This window comes from Neoarius graeffei, chromosome 21 (genome assembly GCF_027579695.1).
Source record: "Neoarius graeffei isolate fNeoGra1 chromosome 21, fNeoGra1.pri, whole genome shotgun sequence".
In the NCBI taxonomy this organism is placed as follows: Eukaryota; Metazoa; Chordata; class Actinopteri; order Siluriformes; family Ariidae; genus Neoarius; species Neoarius graeffei.
This window is the reverse complement of record NC_083589.1, coordinates 15,758,361-15,784,556: the sequence shown is the minus strand read 5'-3', so window position 1 is coordinate 15,784,556 and position 26,196 is coordinate 15,758,361. Positions and strand designations below refer to the sequence as shown.

The 26,196-nt window shown below is 39.9% G+C and overlaps 1 protein-coding gene across 2 annotated transcripts in view; it reads right to left on the bottom strand.

The window, feature by feature from the left end:
* Nucleotides 1-23,111: 23,111 nt before the first annotated feature.
* gpr37b (G protein-coupled receptor 37b) overlaps nucleotides 23,112-26,196 on the bottom strand; it is a 112,431-nt gene continuing 109,346 nt past the window's right edge. Inside the window, exon 3 of one of the 2 annotated variants that reach the window (XM_060902746.1) lies at nucleotides 23,112-24,404. In XM_060902746.1, coding sequence (XP_060758729.1) covers nucleotides 23,604-24,404 — 801 coding nt within the window. In that variant the 3' untranslated portion in view covers nucleotides 23,112-23,603. The remainder of the gene's footprint in view (nucleotides 24,405-26,196) is intronic. The other variant, XM_060902745.1, reaches the window with a different exon arrangement.

The window sequence follows — 26,196 nt, the reverse complement described above, 5'->3', positions numbered from 1 at the left end:
ATCACAGGGCTGACACAGAGAGACAAACAACCATTCATGCCTAGAGGCAATTTAGAGCCACCAATTAGCATAACCTGCATGTCTTTGGGGGGAAACCAGAGCACCTGGAAGAAATCCACACAGACATGGGGAGATCATGCAAACTCCACACAGAAAGGACCCCGTCAGACACTGGGCTTGAACCCACAACCATCTTGCTGTGAGGCAACAGTGCTACACCACCATGCCACCTGGGACTATACTAAAAATGCAAATTAAAAAAAGAAAGCAGTGATTTCTAAATTTATCTAAATGTAAAATTTTCTAAACATATCTTTCTTTCAGGAAATTGTTTTGAAACATTTCAATACTTTTCTCATGCATTTGTTGACAACCTGGAGCTCCTCAGGGCATTTTTCCTTTTCAAAGGCAAGGCCTTTCCTGGATACTGATTTTGTACCAAATCATGATTACAATCACCTGTTGAATAACTTCAACAAAGCAGACTTCATGTTAAAATTATAATGATTTTCCTGGTTACACAGTTGTATTTTGTGACTATATAGGACACCATTATAGAAGCAAATTATTTATAATCACGCTATCTGTTATCACCCAAATGTGGATGGGTTCCCATTTGGGTCTGGTTCTTCTCAAGGTTTCTTCCTCATGTCGCCTGAGAGAGTTTTTCCTTACCACCTTCACCACAGGTTTGCTCATTGGGGATAAATTGGGGATAAATTACGGATAAAATTAGCTCATGTTTAAAGTCTTTAATTTTCTGCAAAGTTGTTTTGTGACAATGTCTGTTGTTAAAAGTGCTATGCAAATAAACTTGACTTGTTGACATCACCTGTTTCAAATCACATCATTATTTAATTGTTTTATCTCATTACTTGCCCTAAATTGCCCCATCCCAATGATCTATCTATCTATCTATCTATCTATCTATCTATCTATCTATCTATCTATCTATCTATCTATCTATCTATCTATCTATCTATTTATGGAATGTGTTGTTGGCTGGAAACATAGGAATGGATGTATATTAACAAATGACATGAAGTTGACCAACAAAACATGAAATGTCTTGTGTTCATTCTGTCTGTAATGAAATACAAATCAAAGTACATTTAGAAATCACTGCTCTCTTATTTATTTGCATTTTCAGTATTGCCCAAATACTGAAATTTTGGAAAGCCAAAGAGGAGATACATGGATGTGGTGAGAGAGGACATGAAAGTGGCAGGTGTGGTAGAGAAGAATGCAGAAGACAGGGAGCAATGGATACAAAAGATCCGCTGTGGCGACCCCTAATCGGGAGCAGCCAAAAGAAGAAGATTTTCAGTATTGCCCCAACTTTTTTTTTCTGATTTGTGGTTGTATATGCTCTTAATTAAAAGACATTGATTTAATATTTTAACCTGAACATCATAATAGCTAAGATGGAATAATGGCTAATTATGTAAATATTTGGACAATATTATGCGAATAAAGTCATTTTTTAAAAAGTCAACAGTCTGTCATTCTACGCACAGAGTTCAAGTAGTTCCTTGGTGAAATCATGTACTGTATGTTGAATTATCATTAAAAATCAATTGCCATTTTTTTAGCTAGCATGTGTATGGATTCACCATGCACTACACTCCAAGCACAAAGACGCTCCCAGTTTCAGATACCTCATCTTCACTTACATTCTGCATTCCCTGAAATTAAATGAGCATGGGTGGGTAGACAAGAAGGTGTCTGGATTTAGATGAATCTCAGAGGCTGTACAGATACAAAAAAAAAAAAAAATAGAAAGCAGAAGAAAATTAAGTGTTGCTTTTAGATCACATCACTGAATTACATTACTTCTCACAGCATTGCCAAGACTTGGAGAAAATATCATTATCTACAGTACAAACATCTCAAATGAAAATAAAACAGGAGAGCCTGAAAGAGTTTGGATGTATCTGAATACATTCTTCAAGGACTAAATTTAGAACCTTTCCCATTCCAATATCTATTCCCAGTCTTGATGTTCAATGTTGTCTTGGAAACTGCAATTCTTAAAAATTTATCTTCCTTTTAGAAGGAAACTTGAGTTTATTATATGTTCAGAGTTTCTATGCTCTGAAGCCCATGAGCCAGTTGTCTAGCAGCAGGAAATATCAAGCATACTCCACCGTAATCATAGAGCCAGAGCAATAATAAAGTCATTTTTTAAAAAGTCAACAGTCTGTCATTCTACACACAGTTGATGGGAAATGAGATGGATAATGGCATTTCTGAATAAAATAAAGAGTTCAGTCACTGTTCTTCATTACAACCTGTATTCATTGTTTATGAGAAAGCAACACTATGCATAGCAGAACAAAAAGACATTTGCTTACATACAATAGTGTCTTCAATTGGAAATGTGTCAAGGAGTAGACAATGCCATTGATAGCCATATTTAGCCACAGGACCAATGGATTTCAAATTAATTCTTCAAATAGTTATCATTTTACAAAGAGATTTTTTTTTAAATTATGCACACAATTTAATTATTTAGTCAAATAGTTGAGCTGATCAAGCAATAACCAGTAACAACGTCGCTGTTGGGGGCAGAGATTTTTTTTTTTTTTTTGCATCTCCAAGTCTCTATACTTGGCTGATGATCTGTGAAACACTTCTGAAGTACATTTGGAGTTAGAATTTATATTTTCTCAGGACTCTGCAACAAATTGGATGTGCGCTTTATTTCGGGAGACAACTCAAGGGTTATAAACAGACCCTCAACACATTGAAACAAAGCCACATAAATCATGATTCACCACTGTTATTCACTTACAAAGAAGAAATTACCACTGGTTCTCATAGTACCAGTAAGGAAATAAACTTCCACTGTTTTTTCTGTTTGCCTGTGTTCTCTTTCTCACTCTCTGGAGAGTGAGGTGATGTTACAGAAAGTAATACTTATTTTGTACTCTTTCCCTGTATCCATATCAAGCCCCAAGGACATTTGCTTTTTATCAGTCATCATACCTGTATGTATTCTCTGTCACAGTGAATTCTTACACCTGTTCTGCCAAAACAGAAGTGACACACAGACTAAGACCCTAAAATCTCAGATGCATGCCTTTCCCCAATGTTAAATCAAACCACAGTGATATGTCATTGTTGTGGAGGGAGATAACATGGCAAGTGATACATGTGAGCACTGCAAGCAAGGCTGGCTTTTACAGTGGAGGTTATTATTGAGTGACGGGAGATCAATAAGAACTGTAGTGCTAGGCCAATGTGCTCGGTAAACTGTGCACACAGACAATGTGATTTCTCTCAAATTTACTCTGGCTGGTGCAGCTCTGGGTAGTCTGACTCAGAATAGTGCTGTACTATTACCAAGGCAACAGTGTTTGGAGTTGTCATGGTGATGGGGGAAGGGCAAAAGACACAGCTACTGATGTGTAATCACGGAAAATGAGTGCTTCAGATAGCCTAATGCAATTAGATGCACTAAAGAGAACAGGAGGTGCTGTTGGTGGAGGGGATGGCTTCTTAATTGGTGGCAGTCACATAATTTCAAAATTTCCCTTATGAATAGCATCAGAAGTCATACAAAAAAGGGCCATAAATCAGAGCTAAATATCATTCTCCAGACTACAGCATCCATAAAGTTAAAAATAACAGTACATTTTTAACTTTGTACAAATCACACCTTGTTTAACTCATGTTTTGGTAAACATTAGATTTAAATGTACACCATATAATGTGTTGCTCAGCAGCATACAGTATAATGCGATTACTGTACAAGGACATGGGAAGTAGGGATGCAGCATCCCCGGCTTTCAGGATTTCTTTAACTGCAAGTGCAGCTGTAACTGTTAAGATAAGAAGAAGAAGCAGCAGAAGACCTGCGTATGCGCACACCAGACTTCCTCTGTCTGCTTGACTGTGCGAAGCGAGCAATTTCATGCACATTATTTGTGAGGGAATTCCTTCAAATTAAATAACTATCCAGCCACAGAATGGCCTTTTTTTAAAAAGATATTACATAAATAAAAATATAGCACAACGACCAAATTTCAGAAGGAACTAAATTTCACAGATTTTATGAAATCAAAAGGCTGTATAGCTTTAAAGAAGCATCTCCCAACAATTCTCAACAATTACAGTTGTGGTCAGAAGTTTACATACAGTGACATGATTGTCGTCTTGGATATGAATGTCATTGCAATAGTTGGGCTTTCAGTAATTTCTTTGAACTGTTCTTTTTCTGTGGCAGAATGTACAGCATACATCTTTAATAAAAAAAAACAATAGAATTTGGTGCACAAGTTTAAATTTTCTTTGGGTTTTCTGAAATCAACACAGGGTCAAAATTATACATACAGTTTCAAAAATATACATACAGCACACTTAATATTTGGGTAAAATGTCTCTTTGCAAGATTCACCTTGACCAAACATTTTTGTTTACCATAAACAAGCTTCTGGCAGAATTCTGGTTGGATGTTTCATGAGTCTTCATGGTAGAATTGGTAGAGTTCAATTAAATTTGTTTTTTTCTTGGCATGGACTCAACTTATAAGCACAGTCCATATATTTTCAATAGGGTTGAAGTCAGGACTTGTTTTAAGCTTGATGTTAGCTTGCTTTATCCTCCACAACCAGCTCTGATGTGTGTTTGGGTTCATTGTCCTGTTGTAACTCCCAAGTTGTGTTCAAGTTTCTGATGGTTTATGCTGAAGAATTCTGAGGTAGTTTTCCTTCTTCATTATTCCATCCACTTTGTGCAATGAACCAGTTTGACTGGCAGCAAAACAGCTCCAGAGCATGATGATCCTACCACCACCACCAGTTGGTACAGTGTCCCTCTGGACATGGTGGTCATTGTGGCCAAACAACTCAATCTTTGTCTCATCTGACCATACAGCTATCCTCCAGAAGGCCTTTTTCTTTGTCCATGTGGTCAGCTTTAAACTTTAGCTAAGCATGAAGGTGTCAATTTTGGAGCAGGGGGTTATTTCTTGGATAGCAGTCTCTTAGTCCATGGTGATCTGAACTGTAGACACTTCAGCTTCCAGTTCATGGCAGGGCTGTGCCATGGTGGTTCCCAGGTTGTTCCTGACCATCCAAACCAATTTCCTTTCAGCTGAGGGTGACAGTTTGGGTTTTTTTGAAGCAAAGTGGCTTGGCAAAGTGACTACACCTCACAATAACTTGCATACAATTGTTTGAACTGATCTTGGAATCTGCAGTTGTTTAGAAATGGCTCAAAGAGACATTCTGGAGTTGTGTACATCTGTGATCCTCTTTCTTAGATCAGCACTGAGCTCCTTGGACTTTCCCATTGTATTGTGTGTTGGTCAATCCAATGAGTGCTGTAAACAAACCCTTTTAATGAAGGTAAAGAGAAGCTACCAGCTGTAGTTTTGACCCTGTGTTAATTTCAGAAAACCCAAAGTAAATTAAAACTTGTGCACCAAATTCTAGTGTTTTTTAATTAAAGATGTATGCTGTACAATCCTGCCACAGAAAAAGAACAGTTCAAAGAAATTACTGAAAGCCCAAATATTGCCATGGCATTCATATCCAAGATGACATTCATGTCACTGGATGTAAACTTCTGACTAACACTGTATATGATTTTCTGCCTTATATAACAATGAATTTATTATTAGGCTTAGATTACATGGAGTATGTGCCATACAAGTCTCAAAAATGAGCTGTTATAGGACCAGTAACAGAATGAACACATTACTCAGCACATCACTGATGTTAAAGTTGGAAATGTTCAAATCCATGCCACTGTAGAAACTTAATGAACATCTTCTGATTCAAGAATTCAGCCACTCTTTGGTATAATTATTGCAATCAATATGCAATCTCTGTTAAAAGAAAAAAGTAATTGAATATCATTTGAGTGTTACATCATAGTTCATGTCACATGTACAGTATGCTGCTTGAAATTCCAGTAATATGTCCCTGTTACTGTACATACAAAATACATTAACGTATAAACCAGGCTCATGTACTTAAAAAAAGCAAACATATCAAGAGCTCTGTTTGTGAACTTGTGAGCAGCAGCCAGAATAATTTGCTCCAACCCCACCCACTAGCCATAACAAATCCCGCTGCTCATTAGCTATATTTAATTAAAGCAAGAGACTAGCAGGTGTTTCTGCAACCACCAGTTATTACTATAGCCTGCATCCAGAGAGAACATGCAAGATTGAAGAGTGAAGAAGTTAGGATGGCAGATTAAAGCACAGAGCATTTGCTTTAACCCATTCAGACAGATTTAAGATAGTATCATGACTAGCATGTGCTGTATGTATCAATGCATTTTTATCTAAACATACAGTTCTGGTACTGTATGATAGTCTACCTAAACTACTTGTTATGCAATTAAAATTAAAGACTGACACACTTTTCTTGATGCCAGCACTAAAGCTGTGGATCTCTGTAATAAACACAACATCTGCCATGAAGAAAAAAGATACAACAGGAACAAAACTGTAAAATACTGCAGCCGTGAGAGGTGTCACACAAGCAGCAGTGCAAATTGTCAGATTTGTAATGAACATAAATGATTTTGGAGCTCTGTTGAGCTATTTTGGTTATTTATATACTAGAACTACAACCCCGATTCCAAAAAAGTTGGGACAAAGTACAAATTGTAAATAAAAACGGAATGCAATAATTTACAAATATCAAAAACTGATATTGTATTCACAATAGAACACAGACAACATATCAAATGTCGAAAGTGAGACATTTAGAAATTTCATGCCAAATATTGGCTCATTTAAAATTTCATGACAGCAACACATCTCAAAAAATTGGGACAGGGGCAATAAGAGGCTAGAAAAGTTAAAGGTACAAAAAAGGAACAGCTGGAGGACCAAATTGCAACTCATTAGGTCAATTGGCAATAGGTCATTAACATGACTGGGTATAAAAAGAACATCTTGGAGTGGCAGCGGCTCTCAGAAGTAAAGATGGGAAGAGGATCACCAATCCCCTAATTCTGTGCCGACAAATAGTGGAGCAATATCAGAAAGGAGTTTGACAGTGTAAAATTGCAAAGAGTTTGAACATATCATCATCTACAGTGCATAATATCATCAAAAGATTCAGAGAATCTGGAAGAATCTCTGTGCATAAAGGTCAAGGCTGGAAAACCATACTGGGTGCCCGTGATCTTCGGGCCCTTAGACGGCACTGCATCACATACAGGCATGCTTCTGTATTGGAAATCACAAAATGGGCTCAGGAATATTTCCAGAGAACATTATCTGTGAACACAATTCACCGTGCCATCTGCCGTTGCCAGCTAAAACTCTATAGTTCAAAGAAGAAGCCGTATCTAAACATGATCCAGAAGTGCAGACGTCTTCTCTGGGCCAAGGCTCATTTAAAATGGACTGTGGGAAAGTGGAAAACTATTCTGTGGTCAGACGAATCAAAATTTGAAGTTCTTTATGGAAATCAGGGGCGCCGTGTCATTCGGACTAAAGAGGAGAAGGACGACCCAAGTTGTTATCAGCGCTCAGTTCAGAAGCCTGCATCTCTGATGGTATGGGGTTGCATTAGTGCATGTGGCATGGGCAGCTTACACATCTGGAAAGACACCATCAATGCTGAAAGGTATATCTAGGTTCTAGAGCAACATATGCTCCCATCCAGACGACGCTCTTTCAGGGAAGACCTTGCATTTTCCAACATGACAATGCCAAACCACATACTGCATCAATTACAGCATCATGGCTGCATAGAAGAAGGGTCCAGGTACTGAACTGGCCAGCCTGCAGTCCAGATCTTTCACCCATAGAAAACATTTGGCGCATCATAAAACGGAAGATATGACAAAAAAGACCTAAGACAGTTGAACAACTAGAATCAACTAGACAGTTGAACAACAAGAATGGGTTAACATTCCTATCCCTAAACTTGAGCAACTTGTCTCCTCAGTCCCCAGACGTTTACAGACTGTTGTAAAGAGAAAAGGGGATGTCTCACAGTCATAAACATGGCTTTGTTCCAAATTTTTTGAGATGTGTTGTTGTCATGAAATTTAAAATCACCTAATTTTTCTCTTTAAATGATACATTTTCTCAGTTTAAACATTTGATATGTCATCTATGTTCTATTCTGAATAAAATATGGAATTTTGAAACTTCCACATCATTGCATTCTGTTTTTATTTACAATTTGTACTTTGTCCCAACATTTTTGGAATCGGGGTTGTATCAGCAGGACTGGACTGGGACAATAATTCAAGCCAAAACTCTGAGTCCAAACCCAGGCTACACACAGTATATACACTGAACAAAAACTAGAAATTTAACACCAGTGTACTTTGTCAATTTTCCCATTAAAACAAACAAACAAAAATAAAAACGGAACTATCCACTGCACATATGTAGCATATCAGCACACTGATTGAGTAGCATGGTCACAATGCTTCATGTAGACAGGTGTTTCTTATTATGGGGACAATAAAAGGCCACTCTAAAACCATGTAGTTTTTTGTCAACCAACACAATGCCTTAGGCTACGTTCACACTGCAGGCTGAAGTGACTCCAATCCCATCTTTTCGCCCATATGTGACCTGTATCCGATCTTTTATTGACAATATGAACGACACAGATCCGATTTTTTCAAATCCGACCCAGGCCGTTTGGATATGTGGTCCTAATTCCGATTCCTATCCGATCTTTTCATATGCGACTTCAGTCTGAACCGCCAGGTCGCATTCATCCGACTTGCACGTCATCAACAAGCCACAAACGTCACTATTCTGCGCTGAAGTAGGCGGCGGGTCTCTCAAAAAAAGTTACAACAACATGGCGCATGACCACGGGCGCAGATAGAGGGTAGGACTCGTCCCACCCAGATTTAAATTCACCTCGTTCGGTCCCCCCCACTTATAGGGAGGAAAAAACATCTATACTGTCTTTCTTTGCATAAGGCAAACCTCACGGAAAAATCAAAAGACTAATTACCATTCGGTTTATTGAGGTGCACGGCAGTGTATACATAGTTGCAACAACTCACATAAAACAAAACAAAGACTGATATTCGGTTGGTTGAGCTGCGCAGACTGCACAGGTTGCGAGCTCGAGCTTGGTTGCTATGGTTACTAACAACAAGTTTGACAGGCATATCGGGGTTGAGGTTGGTTTGCTGGCAGCTTTGTCCCCCCCAGTTCAAAAAACGTATCTGCGCCCCTGCGCATGACATCACTGCGAGGGACGCTTCGGGCTGTGAAGGTTCTGAATCTTCTCAATGAAAGGACGCAGAGGTTAGGGAGCTGATTTCCATTTGGGGGGATACAGCTATTCAAGCTAGATTGGATGGGTCATACCGCAACAGGGCGGTTTTACTTCCGTAAACACTGGCCATGCTCACTGCGTGTGACGTCGTCGTATCCTGCAATGCGCATGCGGAACACTTTTAGGTCGGTTTTCGTTCATACTGAGGATCACATACAAGTTGCATATATTTGTTAATGTGAACGACCTCACAAAAAAATCGGATTTCACAAAAAAATCGGAATTGAGCATTAAGCCTTGCAGTGTGAACGTAGACTTTGATGCCTCATATAAATGTCGATGACATTTATATGAGGCGTATATGAGGACATTTTTTTCCCCAGAGATTTTGGCAGTACATCCAACCAGGCTCACAGTTATTTGGCCCCCTTTACAGCCACAGACAGCTGATGAAAAACAACAGAATAATTCCTGCACAACCACAAACTGTCTTAGGAAAGGTCATTTGACTCCTTATCAGGGCATTAATCTTAATGCAGTTAGGCACTGTGAAAGACATGAGTAGGCAAAATGTCCACTGGCACACTTGTGAACAATCAGCAATCCTGGGCAGATGGCAAGCAGTACGTATGGCATCGTGTGGGTGAGTGTTTTGCTGATGTCAGTGTTGTGCACGAAGTGGCCCATAGTAATCGTTAGGTTTTGATATGGTCAGCCATTTCAAATGAACAAACCCAACTGTATTTCATCGGTTATAACTACAATGAGATCCTGAGGCCCATTGTACCATTCATTCATGATCACTGCACCTTTCAGTAGAATAGTACATGGCCCCACGAAGTTGGTGTCTATACACACTTCCGGACAGCTCAAAATGTCTGTTATTTCACGGCCTGCATCCATCATCTTTGTTCTGCACTGGCATGTACAACAAGTGTTCCAGCTCCCACCAATATCTGACATTTTACAGGGCACGATCAACATTTTGATCAACTCTACGTGAAGAACGTGTGGCAGTGCTACAGGCAAACGGTGTTCACATCAGATGTCAATGCGGAAATTATTTTTCATGACTCAACCTGTTTTTGGGTCTCTGTGACCAACAAAGCCATATCTGTATTCACAAAATATCATCAGTGTAACCACTATATCCACTATTTTTTCCTGCAGTTTTTCTTTCACTACTGCTGCAAGCATGCTCAAAAGGCCACATAAATAAAGGTTAACTTAATTCACACACACACACACACACACACACTTACCCCTACTATGTGAAGTACTTTCACTTTATCAAGCAGGATCAACTGATAGTTCTGGCTCTTGCAAATGGCTTACATATATTTTGTTGCCTGCTTAAAGCTGGGAAACGTATGCTAATTCAGTAAAGTAGGAAAGCATGTGTAAAACCTTTGTAGAATATAATGCTCAATAAACTTTGAGCATTTGACAGGTTTGAGGAAAAACAGATTTGTACTTTTTTCTCTCCACTTCACCATTCCTGTTCTTACCCATCTCCTCCATGCGCAGCCAAACTTTACTCAAGCTTTGGGAGCAAATGTTATGGTAGAGTGATCTTGTGATCGGCTTTTGGAACAGAAATGAGGGAATGAGGGTTGAATGGATATGGCTGATGTGTGCTCCAGGTGCTCCAAGTGATGGGAATTCCAGCTATTTTTGTGGGAATTTGCAGAAATTCCCACAAAATTGGATTGGACAGTCCAGCATTCTTGAAGTCTTGTTTCTAAGTTCCAGGTTGGTATTGAATGTTTTCAATAATTGGTTATAATGTATTTTTTCTCAGTTATAATGTATTTTTTTCAGTATATTGCACATATAGCTGAATTTCAGATTTACTGTATTTGGTGTACACAGTGGTGTAGTGGTTAGCACTGTCGCCTCACAGCAAGAAGGTCCTGGGTTTGAGCCCAGTGGCCGACAAGGGCCTTTCTGGGTGAGTTTGCATGTTTTCCCTGTGTCTGCATGGGTTTCCTCTGGCTGCTCAGGTTTCCCCCACAGTCCAAAGACATGCAGGTTAGGTTACTTGGTGGCTCTAAATTGACCGTAGGTGTGAATGAGAGTGTGAATGGTTGTTTGTCTCTATGTGGTAGCCCTGCAGTGACCTGGCGACTTGTACAGAGTGTACCCCGCTTCTCGCCCATAGTCAGCTGGGATAGGCTCCAGCTTGCCTGCGACCCTGTACAGGATAAGCGGCTACAGACAGGGCCGTAACTACCATTGAGGACACCGAGGTCATGTCCTCGGCATTTTTTTCCCACGGTATTTTTTTTTTTCACTCAGAAATGTGAAATTAATATATGATGAAAATCGTTCTGACTTTGATCGGTGGAAAATTCTAAATTCAGCTTGCATCCCCCTGTTCTCATTTGTTTGTCTAAAAATAAAGTCCACATAATCATTTTTAAACGAAGCTGAAATATCCGACATTGGAAACATTTCATATTAGGCAGCCTCGCGATAGTCAGCTAAGCACCACGGGATATACAAGAGTTGAGAAGTGTTCTCATCAAGGTCCGACTCCACAGCCATGTCAGTTTGTCAATTAGTCATGGAATCTGAAAATTGACATAAGACGAAGAAGTCTACTACACTAAAAACAAACCAAACTCAGCTTTGGAAAGTCAACAAGTGAGAGAAAAAGAAAGAGGGAAGAAGGTGAGTTAATTTTGCCAGTCACTGACAGTTATGTGCCGGAATGCTTATGATCATTAACAGTGCAATTTTAATTAGCATTTCAAGCAACAACAGTCGAAGCCACTTATAGATAGGATTTTCGTTTTCCAGGTGGCACAAACTCTTTTATTCTGTCTCTCATCTCGATTTGATTTGGTGCGTTTCAGATCAGAAAAGGCTGGACAGTCGTGACCTGTTGTTTATGAAGTTATTGGGTACTGACGAGATATTGAGCTATTTTGCTAACTTACCATACTATAGGCTAACGTGAACCTAAGACACTATTGTTTTGATCATTGGTTGTATTTTCGAATGGAAATGAAAATGGGTAGCAAACTTATGTTCACATTTTATTTACAACATGATGTACCACCTCTGACTGCTTTCTGTCAATCATGAACAGCCCAGCCGCGTTCACAGCTCCTCCTCCGATCACCAATAATAATAATAGTAGTAATAATGATGATAATAATAGATGATAATAATAATAATAATAATGTTTTAAAATCAAATAGAGGACACTGGAGAGGGTGAGGATCAGCGAGTTGAAGAGAGAGAGAGCCAGGAGAGGAAGAGAAGGGAAGAGCAGAGCCAGTAGAGGAAGAACAGGGAAGAACAGAGCCAGTAGAGGAAGAAAAGGGAAGAACTGAGTCATGAGAGGAAGAGATAACAGAATCAGGAGATAAAGATAGGGAAATAACAGGTGAAGATCAAGAAACTCCAAGTACAAGTTTGTCCATCCATGATCCGGCAAGCTATAAAAACAAAAGTTCCTACACAGATGAGGAGAAAAAGAACATTCTTCAGGGTAGATGGAGTAGGGACCAGTATAAATACCCCCAGCGTCAATTTGGGAAAAGGCTTCTGAGATATAGTGCTGAGTGGGAAAAAAACACCCCTGGCTACGGTACTCTCCATCTGAGGATGCTGCATATTGTTGTGATCGTGCAGTTTTGAAATTGTTAAAATAAACATGTTCACCTACATGTTCATCTCCTTGTTGGGTGATTTTGACTCATTTCCAAAATGTATGAAAAGTCACCATATTAGGACGTTTTTTTTTTTTTGGCAAATAAGATGTATCGCAATGTTTGACCTCGGTATTTGAAAAATCCTGGTTACGGCCCTGGCTACAGATAATGGATGGATGGATGTATTTGGTGTTACAATACTTGTTGTAAGAGGGGTCATATTTTTTCTTTTATTTTGTCATGCAACACAATATAAAATATAGGACACAGCAACACGTAATATATATGCATTTTGCAGTGCTTCAAGTTGTTTGTGTTTTTTTGTTCATTGTAATTTGAGGGACAATGTAGTCTTATAGGAGAGAGCATGCGCTATAGTTATGGCAGCATGAGTCACTTTTGGGTTAAGTATGAAGTGTTTTGGTGGTTTCAGTGCATTTTGCACCAAAAGTTAACTGATGTGCTCAGGTGTATGTTTGTAAAGCACGCTGTGTGAAGAATTCTGAAAAAGTGGACTGGGTAGTGAACATGGTATTGAGAGAAGTGTGAAAACAATGGTAAAAAATGTAAGAGTTGTTTTCAGGCAGTGAAATTAATATGACTACTGCTGGCATTCTTCTTCTTTCGGCTGCTCTAGTTAGGGGTTGCCACAGAGGATCTGTTCTGCATATTTGATTTTTTTCATAGTTTTTAACTGGATGCCCTTCCTGACACAACCCTCCCCAATCTACCTGGACTTGGGACCGGTGCTAAATATGCACTGACTTGTACAACCCCAGGGGCTGGTTATTTTACCTAATCTGCATGTCTTTGAACTATGGGGGAAACCGGAGCACCCGAAGGAAACCCACACAGATATGGGGAGAACATGCAAACTCCACACAGATAGGCCCCCATCAGCCATGAGGTTCCACTGCATCACTGTGCTGCCTGACTACTGCTAGCATTCTAGCTAACCTTTACAAGCTAATGGACAAAATGGATGACTGTGCTAAGCATCTAAAAAAGAACACTCTAACTGGGGCAAATCTCACATGGCTTGTTGAAATCAACACAGCAGATATTGACAAAAAAAAAAGAAAACCACAATTTATTTCCATTTAACCTGATAATTAATGGCTTCAGCTAATACATTTGACTAAATACTATATATTTTAAGCAAGCATCAGGGCATGTCTCATTCATGCAAAGAACAGCTCAGGTGTACAGTGGTGCTTGAAAGTTTGTGAACCCTTTAGAATTTTCTATATTTCTGCATAAATATGACCTAAAACATCATCAGATTTTCACACAAGTCCTAAAAGTAGATAAAAAGAACCCAGTTAAACAAATGAGACAAATATATTAGACTTGGTTATTTATTTATTGAGGAAAATGATCCAATATTACATATCTGTGAGTGGCAAAAATATGTGAACCTTTGCTTTCAGTATCTGGTGTGACCCCCTTGTGCAGCAATAACTGCAACTAAACGTTTCTGGTAACTGTTGATCAGTCCTGCACAGCGGCTTGGAGGAATTTTAGTCCATTCCTCAGTACAGAACAGCTTCAACTCTGGGATGTTGGTAGGTTTCCTCACATGAACTGCTTGCTTCAGGTCCTTCCACATCATTTCAATTGGATTAAGGCCAGGACTTTGACTTGGACATTCCAAAACATTAACTTTATTATTCTTTAACCATTCTTTGGTAGAACGACTTGTGTGATTTGGGCCACTGTATTGCTGTATGACACACCTTCTCTTGAGATTTAGTTCATGGACAGATATCCTGACATTTTCCTTTAGAATTCGCTGGTATAATTCAGAATTCATTGTTCCATCAATGATGGCAAGCCGTACTGGCCCAGATGCAGCAAAACAGGCCCAAACCATGATACTACCACCATGTTTCACAGATGGGATAAGGTGCTTATGCTGGAATGCAGTGTTTTCCTTTCTCCAAACATAATGCTTCTCATTTTGGTCTCATCTGTCCACAAAACATTTTTCCAATAGCATTCTGGCTTGTCCACGTGATCTTTAACAAACTGCAGACGAGCAGCAATGTTCTTTTTGGAGAGCAGTGGCTTTCTCCTTGCAACCCTGCCATGCACACCATTTTTGTTCAGTGTTCTCCTGATGGTGGACTCATGAACATTAACATTAGCCAATGTGAGAGAGGCCTTCAGTTGCTTAGAAGTTACTCTGGGGTCCTTTGCGACCTCATTGACTATTACATGCCTCACTCTTGGAGTGATCTTTGTTGGTCAACCACACCTGGGGAGGGTAACAATGGTCTTGAATATCCTCCATTTTTTACACAATCTGTCTGACTGTAGATTGGTGGAGTCCAAACTCTTTAGAGATGGTTTTGTAACCTTTTCCAACCTGATGAGCATCAACAATGCTTTTTCTGAGGTCCTTTGTTTGTGCCATGATACACTTCACAAACATGTTGTGAAGATCAGACTTTGATAGATTCCTGTTCTTTAAATAAAACAGGGTGCCCACTCACACCTGATTGTCATCCCATTGATTGAAAACACCTGACTCTAATTTCACCTTCAAATTAACTGCTAATCCTAGAGGTTCACATACTTTTGCCCCTCACAGATATGTAATATTGGATCATTTTCCTCAGTAAATAAATGACCAAGTATAATATTTTTGTCTCATTTGTTTAACTGGGTTCTCTTTATCTACTTTTAGGACTTGTGTGAAAATCTGATGTTGTTTTAGGTCATATTTATGCAGAAATATAGAAAATTCTAAAGGGTTCACAAACTTTCAAGCACCACTGTACATCTGAGCTGTTCTTTGCATGAATGAGACATGCCCTGATGCTTGCTTAAAATATATAGTATTTAGTCAAACATGTTAGCTGAAGCTATTAATTATCAGGTTAAATGGAAATAAATTGTGGTTTTCTGTTTTTTGTCAATATCTGCTGTGTTGATTTCAACAAGCCATGTGAGATTTGCCCCAGTTAGATTGTTCTTTTTTAGATGCTTAGCACAGTCATCCATTTTGTCCATTAGCTTGTAAAGGTTAGCTAGAATGCTAGCAGTAGTCAGGCAGCACAGTGATGCAGTGGAACCTCATGGCTGATGGGGGCCTATCTGTGTGGAGTTTGCATGTGGGTTTCCTTCGGGTGCTCCAGTTTCCCCACAGTTCAAAGACATGCAGATTAGGTAAAATACCCAGCCCCTGGAGTTGCATAAGTCAGTGCATACTTCGCACCGGTCCCAAGTCCAGATAGATTGGGGAGGGTTGTGTCAGGAAGGGCATCCAGTGTAAAAACTATGAAAAAAAAAATCAAATATGCAGAACAGATCCTCTGTGGTAACCCCTGACGAGAGCAGCCGAAAGAAGAAGAATGCCAGCAGTAGTCATATTGCTGTTCACTGCCGGAGAACAATTCTTACATTTTTTTTTACCATTGTTTTCACACTTGTATCAATACCATGTTCAGTACCCAGTCCACTTTTTCAGAACTCTTCACACAGCGTGCTTTACAAACATGCACCTGCGCACATCAGTTAACTTTTGGTGCAAAATGCACTGAAACCACCAAAACACTTCATACTTAACCCACAAGTGACTCATGCTGCCATAACCATAGCGCATGCTCTCTCCTACAAGACTACGCTGTCCCTCAAATTACAATGAACAAAAAAACACAAACAACTTGAAGCACTGCAAAATGCATATATGTTGTGTTGCTGTGTCCTATATTTTTACATTGTGTTGCATTACAAAATAACAGGAAAAATATGACCCCTCTTACAACAAGTATTGTAACACCAAATCCATCCATCCATCCATCCATCCATTATCTGTAGCCGCTTATCCTGTACAGGGTTGCAGGCAAGCTGGAGCCTATCCCAGCTGAATATGGGCAAGAGGCGGGGAACACCCTGTACAAGTCGCCAGGTCACTGCAGGGCTACCACATAGAGACAAACAACCATTCACACTCACATTCACACCTACGGTCAATTTAGAGCCACCAAGTAACCTAACCCGCATGACTTTGGACTGTGGGGGAAACCCGAGCAGCCAGAGGAAACCCATGCAGACACAGGGAAAACATGCAAACTCACCCAGAAAGGCCCTTGTCAGCCACTGGGTTCAAACCCAGAACCTTCTTGCTGTGAGGCGACAGGAGTCTCAAGAGAAGGTGGGTCATGCAGCAAGACAATGACCCTAAGCACACAAGTCGTTCTACCAAAAAATGGTTAAAGAAGAATAAAGTTAATGTTTTGGAATGGCCAAGTCAAAATGTTGTGGAAGGACCTGAAGCGAGCAGTTCATGTGAGGAAACCCACCAACATCCCAGAGTTGAAACTGTTCTGTACAGAGGAATGGACTAAAATTGCTCCAAGCCATTGTGCAGGACTGATCAACAGTTACCGGAAACGTTTAGTTGCAGTTATTGCTGCACAAGGGGGTCACACCAGATACTGAAAGCAAAGGTTCACATACTTTTGCCACTCACAGATATGTAAGAGTGGATCATTTTCCTCAATAAATAAATGACCGAGTATAATATTTTTGTCTGTTTTTTTAATCTGGGTTCTTGTTATCTACTTTTAGGACTTGTGTGAAAATCTGATGATGTTTTAGGTCATTTATGCAGAAACATAGAAAATTCTAAAAGATTCACAAACTTTCAAGCACCACTGTATCAACAATATCCAGAAACACTGCCACCTTCTTTGGGCCTGAGCTCTTTTATGATGGACTGAGGTGAAGGGGAAAATTGTCCCGAGGTCTGACGACTCAAACATAGAAATTCTTTTTGGAAATCCTGGACACCACGTCCTCCAGGCTAAAGAGGAGATTGAGCATCCAGCTTGTTATCAGTGCACAGTTCAAAAGCCAGCATCTATGATGGTATGAGGGTGCATTAGTGCTCATGACATGGATAGTTTGTACATTTGGGAAGACATCATTAATACTGAGTGATATACTGTACACACGTTTCAGAGCAATATGCTGCCATCCAGACAAAATCTTTTTCAGGGAAGGCCTTCCTTCTTTTAGCAAGACAATACCAAACTGCTTTCTGTACATATTAAAGCTGCATGGCTCCGTAGTAAAAGAGTCCGGGTGCTAAACTGGCCTGCTTGCAGTCCAGACCTGTGTCCTATTTAAAACTTTTGGCCCATTATGAAGTGCAAAATATGACAAAGAAGACTCCAAACTACTGAGCAACTGAAATTGTATACCAGGCAAGAACGGGAGATTTCTCTTTCAAAACTACAGCAATTGGTTTAATCAGTTCCCAAATATTTACAGAGAGTGTTGTTAAAAGTAGAGGTGATGCAACAGTGTTAAACATGCCTCTGTCCCAATTTTTTTGAAATGTGTTGCTGACACCAAATTTAAAATGAGCATATATTTTTCAAAAAGCAATAAAATTTCTCAGTTTCAGCATTTGATATGTTGTTTTTGTACTATTTTCAATGAAATACAGAGTTTCCATGATTTGCAAATGATTGCCTTTTGCAGTTTACACAGCGTCCCAACTTTTTGGAATTGGGGCTGTACTTGATCTTATATTGTGGCCTCACCATACAGATGACATCTCTCAGTGTCTGGTCTGGGCCTGTTTGCCAGTATTTATATTTATTATTATTATTATTCAGATGTGATGATTGAATAAACATAACAATAACAACACCAGATGTTTCCTTTGAGGAGAACAAAGAAGTGGGCAAGAAAAGGAAGGTAATAACAGCCCAGGGAAATGTTATCCCTTGAATGCTAACTGACTGTGCTAACAAGATCAAACTGAAGGGCACTCTCAACTTTCATGCTCAAAGTAAGTTTGAAATGAACTTAATTAAGCATCTGCTGAGGTCTTCATGATCAAATAGCTCTCCTGAAACAAGCTTGCATATGCACATATATACAGTTCCAATCAAAAGTTTGGACACACCTAATTCAATGGGTTTTCTTTCATTTTTTCTTTCTTTCTTTTTTATTAATGAAGACATTTCATGTCTTGAAGTAATGATGAATGTCATTACGTTTTCCTTAGTTGAGCAGTTCTTGACATAATATGGATTCTTACAGTTGTGGAATAGGGCTATTTACTGTATTTTTATTACTTACTCTTTGAGCTCAAACACATTAAGAAGGCAATAAATTCCACGAATTAACTTTTGAAGAGATACACTTGTTAATTGAAAAGCATTCCAGGTGACTACCTCATGAAGATGGTTAAGATAATGCAAAGCATCATCAAGGTAAACACACACACGTGTATATACTAGTGCATCTCAAAAAATAAGAATATTGTGAAAAAGTTCGATATTTTCCATCAGTTATTTAAGAAAGTGAAAATGTTATATATTATAGACTCATTACACATAAACTAAAATGTTTCAAGCATTTTTCTATTTTAATTTTAATCAGTATGACATACAGTACAAAAACATTAAAAAAACATCTCAAAATATTAGAATATTTCATTTCGAGTTTGAGTAAAACAGTATGAACACAGTGTATCTCTCGGTCTCGTTCAGTACACACAACCACAATCATGGGGAAGACTGCTGACTTGACTGTTGTCCAGAAGATGATCACTGATGCCCTCCACAAGGAGGGTAAGCCACAAAAGGTAATTGCTGAAAAGGGTGGCTGGAAAAGGTGCACAAGCAACAGGGATGGCCGCAGTCTTGAGAGGATTATCAAGAAAAGTTGATTCAAGAACTTGGGAGAGCTTCACAAGGAGTGGACTGAGGCTGGTGTCAGTGTATGAAGACCCATCATGAACAGACATCTTCAAGAAAGGGGATACAACTTTCACATTCCTAATATCAAGCTACTCCTGAGCCAGAGACAATGTCAGAAGTGTCTTATCTGGGCTAAGGAGAAAAAGAAATGGACTGTTGCTCAGTGGTCCAAAGTCCTCTTTTCAGGTGAAAGTACATTTTGCATTTAATTTGGAAATCACGGTTCTAGAGTCTGGAGGAAGAGTGGAGAGGCACAGAATCCAAGATGTTTGAAGCCCAGTGTGAAGTTTCCACAGTCTGTGATGATTTGGGGTGCCATGTCATCTGCTGGTGTTGGTCCACTGTATTTTATCAAGTCCAAAGTCAACACAGCCATCTACCAGGAGATTTTAGAGCACTTCATGCTTCCATCTGCTGACGAGCTTTTTGGAAATGCTGATTTCCTTTTCCAGCAGGACTTTGCACCTACCCACAGTGCCAAAACTACTACCAAATGGTTTGCTGACCATGATATTACTGTGTTTGATTGGCCAGCCAACTTGCCTGACCTGAACCCCATAGAGAATCTATGGGTATTGTCAAGAGGAAGATGAGAAACACCCGACTCAAAAATACAGATACGCTGAAGGCCACCATCAAAGCAACCTGGGCTTCAATAACACCTCAGCAGTGCCACAAACTGATCACCTCCATGCCACACTGCATTGATACAGTAATTCATGGTAAAGGAGCCCCAACCAAGTATTGAGTGTATAAATGAATATACTTTTCAGAAGTTGGACATTTCTGTATTGTAAATCCTTTTTTTGATTGATCTTAGGGAATATTCTAATAATTTGAGATACTGGATTTCTGATTTTCATGAGCTATAAGCCATAATCATCAAAATTAAAACAAAAAAAGATTTTAAATATTTCACTTTACATGTAATGAATATAGAATATATGAAAGTTTATCTTTTTGAATTAAATTATGAAAAAAAGAGATGCACTAGTATATATTTTCCTGGAGTATATACTATGGCATTGCTGGAAAGGGAAAGACAGACATTCACCTACGTACACTGCTGTGCATTTATTAACACTGTTGTGTCATGAAAAATATTCTACCCGTTTTAAGAACTCACTCTTTATTTAGCTTAACTGACCATTCTAGCAGGCTTTGGAGACTCTGTCAACTATTTCTGCATATAAACTAGCTTTATATAAAACACTGGGTTTTGAATTGAGCAGCATAACTGGATTAAAGTCAGATGGAACACCAGTGCAGTAATCACCAGCCAGACCCAGAACAAGCACACTTACCAACTATAATAGACCAAAGGGGGGAAAGGCAAATCAAATTGACAATAAGAGAAAAAGAGAGAGAGATTTTGGGCATAAAAGTAACAATAGGTATTTTAGATTCCAATCAGGGATCCAAAAAGTACAAGTCAAGCATCAAGCACATTCATTCCTGACAGGTATTTTTAACTGTAGCTTATACCATAACTGAGCTTCAGTCTCAAGTTTCTGCATGTGGGGAACAGATAGGTCTTATTCAGATGACGTGAAATATACAAGACGTGTGGAGGAAGCAGGATTCTCCATGCTCTGAGATAAAACAGATCCAGGGAGGATCTCTCCCTGGATCTGTTCAGTCTGATGGCTAAACTAATTATACAGATAAACACATGTACAGCAGTGAAGGATCTGTGGTACGTCTTTTGTAACATAAAGACAAAAAAGCATGGCTAATATCTTTGTAAGGTACAGTGGGGCAAAAAAGTATTTAGTCAGTCACCAATTGTGCAAGTTCTCCCACTTAAAAAGATGAGAGAGGCCTGTAATTTTCATCATAGGTATACCTCAACTATGAGAGACAAAATGAGAAAAAAAAAATCCAGAAAATCACATTGTCTGACTTTTAAATAATTTATTTGCAAATTATGGTGGAAAATAAGTATTTGGTCAATAACAAAAGTTCATCTCAATACTTTGTTGGCAATGACAGAGGTCAAACGTTTTCTGTAAGTCTTCACAAGGTTTTCACACACTGTTGCTGGTATTTTGGCCCATTCCTCCATGCAGATCTCCTCTAGAGCAGTGATGTTTTGGGGCTGTCGCTGGGCAACATGGACTTTCAACTCCCTCCAAAGATTTTCTATGGGGTTGAGATCTGGAGACTGGCTAGGCCAATCCATGACCTTGAAATGCTTCTTACGAAGCCACTCCTTCGTTGCCCGGGTGGTGTGTTTGAGATCATTGTCATACTGAAAGACCCAGCCACATTTCATCTTCAATGCCCTTGCTGATGGAAGTAGGTTTTCACTCAAAATCTCACGATACATGGCCCCATTCATTCTTTCCTTTACATGGATCAGTCGTCCTGGTCCCTTTGCAGAAAAACAGCCCCAAAGCATGTTTCCACCCCCATGCTTCACAGTAGGTATGGTGTTCTTTGGATGCAACTCAGCATTCTTTCTCCTCCAAACATGACAAGTTGAGTTTTTACCAAAAAGTTCTATTTTGGTTTCATCTGACCATATGACATTCTCCCAATCCTCTTCTGGATCATCCAAATGCTCTCTAGCAAACTTCAGATGGGCCTGGACATGTACTGGCTTAAGCAGGGGGACACGTCTGGCACTGCAGGATTTGAGTCCCTGGCGGCGTAGTGTGTTACCGATGGTAGCCTTTGTTACTTTGGTCCCAGCTCTCTGCAGGTCATTCACTAGGTCCCCCCATGTGGTTCTGGGATTTTTGCTCACCGTTCTTGTGATCATTTTGACCCCACGGGGTGAGATCTTGCGTGACGCCCCAGATCGAGGGAGATTATCAGTGGTCTTGTATGTCTTCCATTTTCTAATAATTGCTCCCACAGTTGATTTCTTCACACCAAGCTGCTTACCTATTGCAGATTCAGTCTTCCCAGCCTGGTGCAGGTCTACAATTTTATTTCTGGTGTCCTTTGACAGCTCTTTGGTCTTGGCCATAGTGGAGTTTGGAGTGTGACTGTTTGAGGTTGTGGACAGGTGTCTTTTATAATGATAACGAGTTCAAACAGGTGCCATTAATACAGGTAACGAGTGGAGGACAGAGCAGCCTCTTAAAGAAGTTGTTACAGGTCTGTGAGAGCCAGAAATCTTGCTGGTTTGTAGGTGACCAAATACTTATTTTACCGAGGAATTTACCAATTAATTCATTAAAAATCCTACAATGTGATTTCCTGGATTATTTCCCCCCATTCTGTCTCTCATAGTTGAAGTGTACCTATGATGAAAATTACAGGCCTCTCTCATCTTTTTAAGTGGGAGAACTTGCACAATTGGTGGCTGACTAAATACTTTTTTGCCCCACTGTATTTCCCCCTTCTTTTCGTTCAAGAGCATATTGTGGGGGGAAAAACCCATTTCAAGCAGCATTAGACAGACCACTTCTTGTATCTACTTTTGCTGACGTGTACAGAATGAAAAAAACAGGCTATGTTGGCATTTAATATACCAATTTTCCAGCAAAGAATTTTGAACAATATGCCATTTCCCAGCAAACACGAGTTTATTCAAGAAAATTTTTGGTTATATAAAAATGGACTTAGAAACCATTAAGCACACTGAGCATATCTACTTTTCTGCTATCACACATATAAGAATTTTCTTTAGGTGTTAAAATGTACTGCTTCATACAATTAAAGACAGATTTACACAATCACCTTCATTAAAAGAAAAATCAAGGCATAGAACATATTGCCATATACAGATATCATAGAAATGTTACTAGCAGTAAGATGCAGAGACATATAAACAAAGCTAAAGCAGTTGGCTGTGCAAAAATATGTAGAGTCACTAGGTTTTAAAAACATGTACTAATACAAATAATAATACAAAAAAGTAATTAAGTTTTGTACATTTCTTCATAAGACAGTGGTCAGAGTATTTACAGAAGTGAGAAAGCATGTGTTTCCACAGTACACCGTGTAGTATTGTTGGCACTGACACATACACTGACACTGGTGGTTTAGGAGTGGGACCCTGTTGCAGTGTAGTTGGACATCTCCCTACGGATGGTGCTAAATGGAGACAGCTCCAGCTCTGTGGTACATTCATGCTCATTATCATCACTACCCACCGCTGAGGAAGCCACTGCACCACACATACTTGTGCAACAGCAACAGCACTCTAGGAAAGCATGACCAAACGGTGGGCACAGGCAAAGCAGCAACACAGGTGTTATTGCAGTGCGCAGGAAGAGTAAGAGCTGACCAAGTGTGCGCAGTACACTCACAATGTCCAGGTCCCCTATATAAGCCGCCACCATATTTGCAACATTGTCGGGTACTGCGCAGGCAGCGTAGACCACAGCCAGTGCCACCACAACACAGTTCATGCGACTCTCCAAGCGCATCTGCTTCTTGTTGGAGCGTGGGCATCCACGCTCGGCCTGGCGCATGCGACGTGCTGTAGCTAACGAGCTGCCAATGGTAAATAGAGCAGGCAGGCAGAAATAGCACCCAAAGCACCACCAGAGTCTAGCACTTTCGTACGCCAGGCCCAGTGCATAAAGAGTTTCAGGCAATGAGGTGGAGATACGTTCCAGGCACCGCTCTGTTTCCTCTGTGTCAGATTCCTTCACTAGCTGCCGGATCAGAAGTTCAGGCAATGCCAAGAGTAATGCACCAACCCAGATCACAGCAAGCTTAGCAGCAGCAGATGTGCAAGTCTCAATTGTCTCATAGTACATCTGCACATTGGTGGCAGCACGGAATCGATCAATGCACAGGGCACAAATGGTGAAGGTGGTCACGCCCAGTGAGGCTACCTGGAAGACACAAACAATAACACATTTTAAATCTACATTACCCACTGATTGAGTCCATATTTATTTTCAACATGAGCAAATGCAGTGAAGATGAAACTGTGGGTGGTAGAAGAGAGCAACTGGACTTGTTTGAAGATTCTTGAAAACGTTTCACCTCTCATCCGAAAGGCTTCCTCAGTTCTGTCTGACTAATAGGGAGTATCAGGTAAAGTGGGGCAAAAAAGTATTTAGTCAGCCACCAATTGTGCAAGTTCTCCCACTTAAAAAGATGAGAGAGGCCTGTAATTTTCATCATAGGTATACCTCAACTATGAAAGACAGAATGGGGGAAAGAATCCAGGAAATCACACTGTAGGATTTTTAATGAATTACTAATTGGTAAATTCCTCGGTAAAATAAGTATTTGGTCACCTACAAACAAGCAAGATTTCTGGCTCTCACAGACCTGTAACAACTTCTTTAAGAGGCTCCTCTGTTCTCCACTCGTTACCTGTATTAATGGCACCTGTTTAAACTCGTTATCAGTATAAAAGACACCTGTCCACAGCCTCAAACAGTCACACTCCAAACTCCACTATGGCCAAGACCAAAGAGCTGTCAAAGGACACCAGAAACAAAATTGTAGACCTGCACCAGGCTGGGGAGACTGATTCTGCAGTAGGTAAGCAGCTTGGTGTGAAGAAATCAACTGTAGGAGCAATTATTAAAATATGGAAGACATACAAGACCACTGATAATCTCCCTCGATCTGGGGTTCCACGCAAGATCTCACCCCATGGGGTCAAAATGATCACAAGAATGGTGAGCAAAAATCCCAGAACCACACGGGGGGACCTAGTGAATGACCTGCAGAGAGCTGGGACCAAAGTAACAAAGGCTACCATCAGTAACACACTACGCCCCCAGGGACTCAAATCCTGCAGTGCCAGACGTGTCCCCCTGCTTAAGCCAGTACATGTCCAGGCCTGTCTGAAGTTTGCTAGAGAGCATTTGGATGATTCAGAAGAGGATTGGGAGAATGTCAGATGAAACCAAAATAGAACTTTTTGGTAAAAACTCAACTTGTCGTGTTTGGAGGAGAAAGAATGCTGAGTTGCATCCAAAGAACACCATACCTACTGTGAAGCATGGGGGTGGAAACATCATGTTTTGGGGCTGTTTTTCTGCAAAAGGACCAGGACGACTGATCCGTGTAAAGGAAAGAACGAATGGGGCCATGTATCATGAGATTTTGAGTGAAAACCTCCTTCCATCAGCAAGGGCATTGAAGATGAAACGTGGCTGGATCTTTCAGCATGACAATGATCCCAAACACACCGCCTGGGCAATGAAGGAGTGGCTTCGTAAGAAGCATTTCAAGGTCCTGGAGTGGCCTAGCCAGTCTCCAGATCTCAACCCCATAGAAAATCTTTGGAGGGAGTTGAAAGTCCGTGTTGCCCAGCGACAGCCCCAAAACATCACTGCTCTAGAGCAGATCTGCATGGAGGAATGGGCCAAAATACCAGCAACAGTGTGTGAAAACCTTGTGAACTTACAGAAAACATTTGACCTCTGTCATTGCCAACAAAGGGTATATAACAAAGTATTGAGATGAACTTTTGTTATTGACCAAATACTTATTTTCCACCATAATTTCCAAATAAATTCTTTAAAAATCAGACAGTGAGATTTTCTGGATTTTTTTTTCTCATTTTGTCTCTCATAGTTGAGGTATACCTATGATGAAAATTACAGGCCTCTTTCATCTTTTTAAGTGGGAGAACTTGCACAATTGGTGACTGACTAAATACTT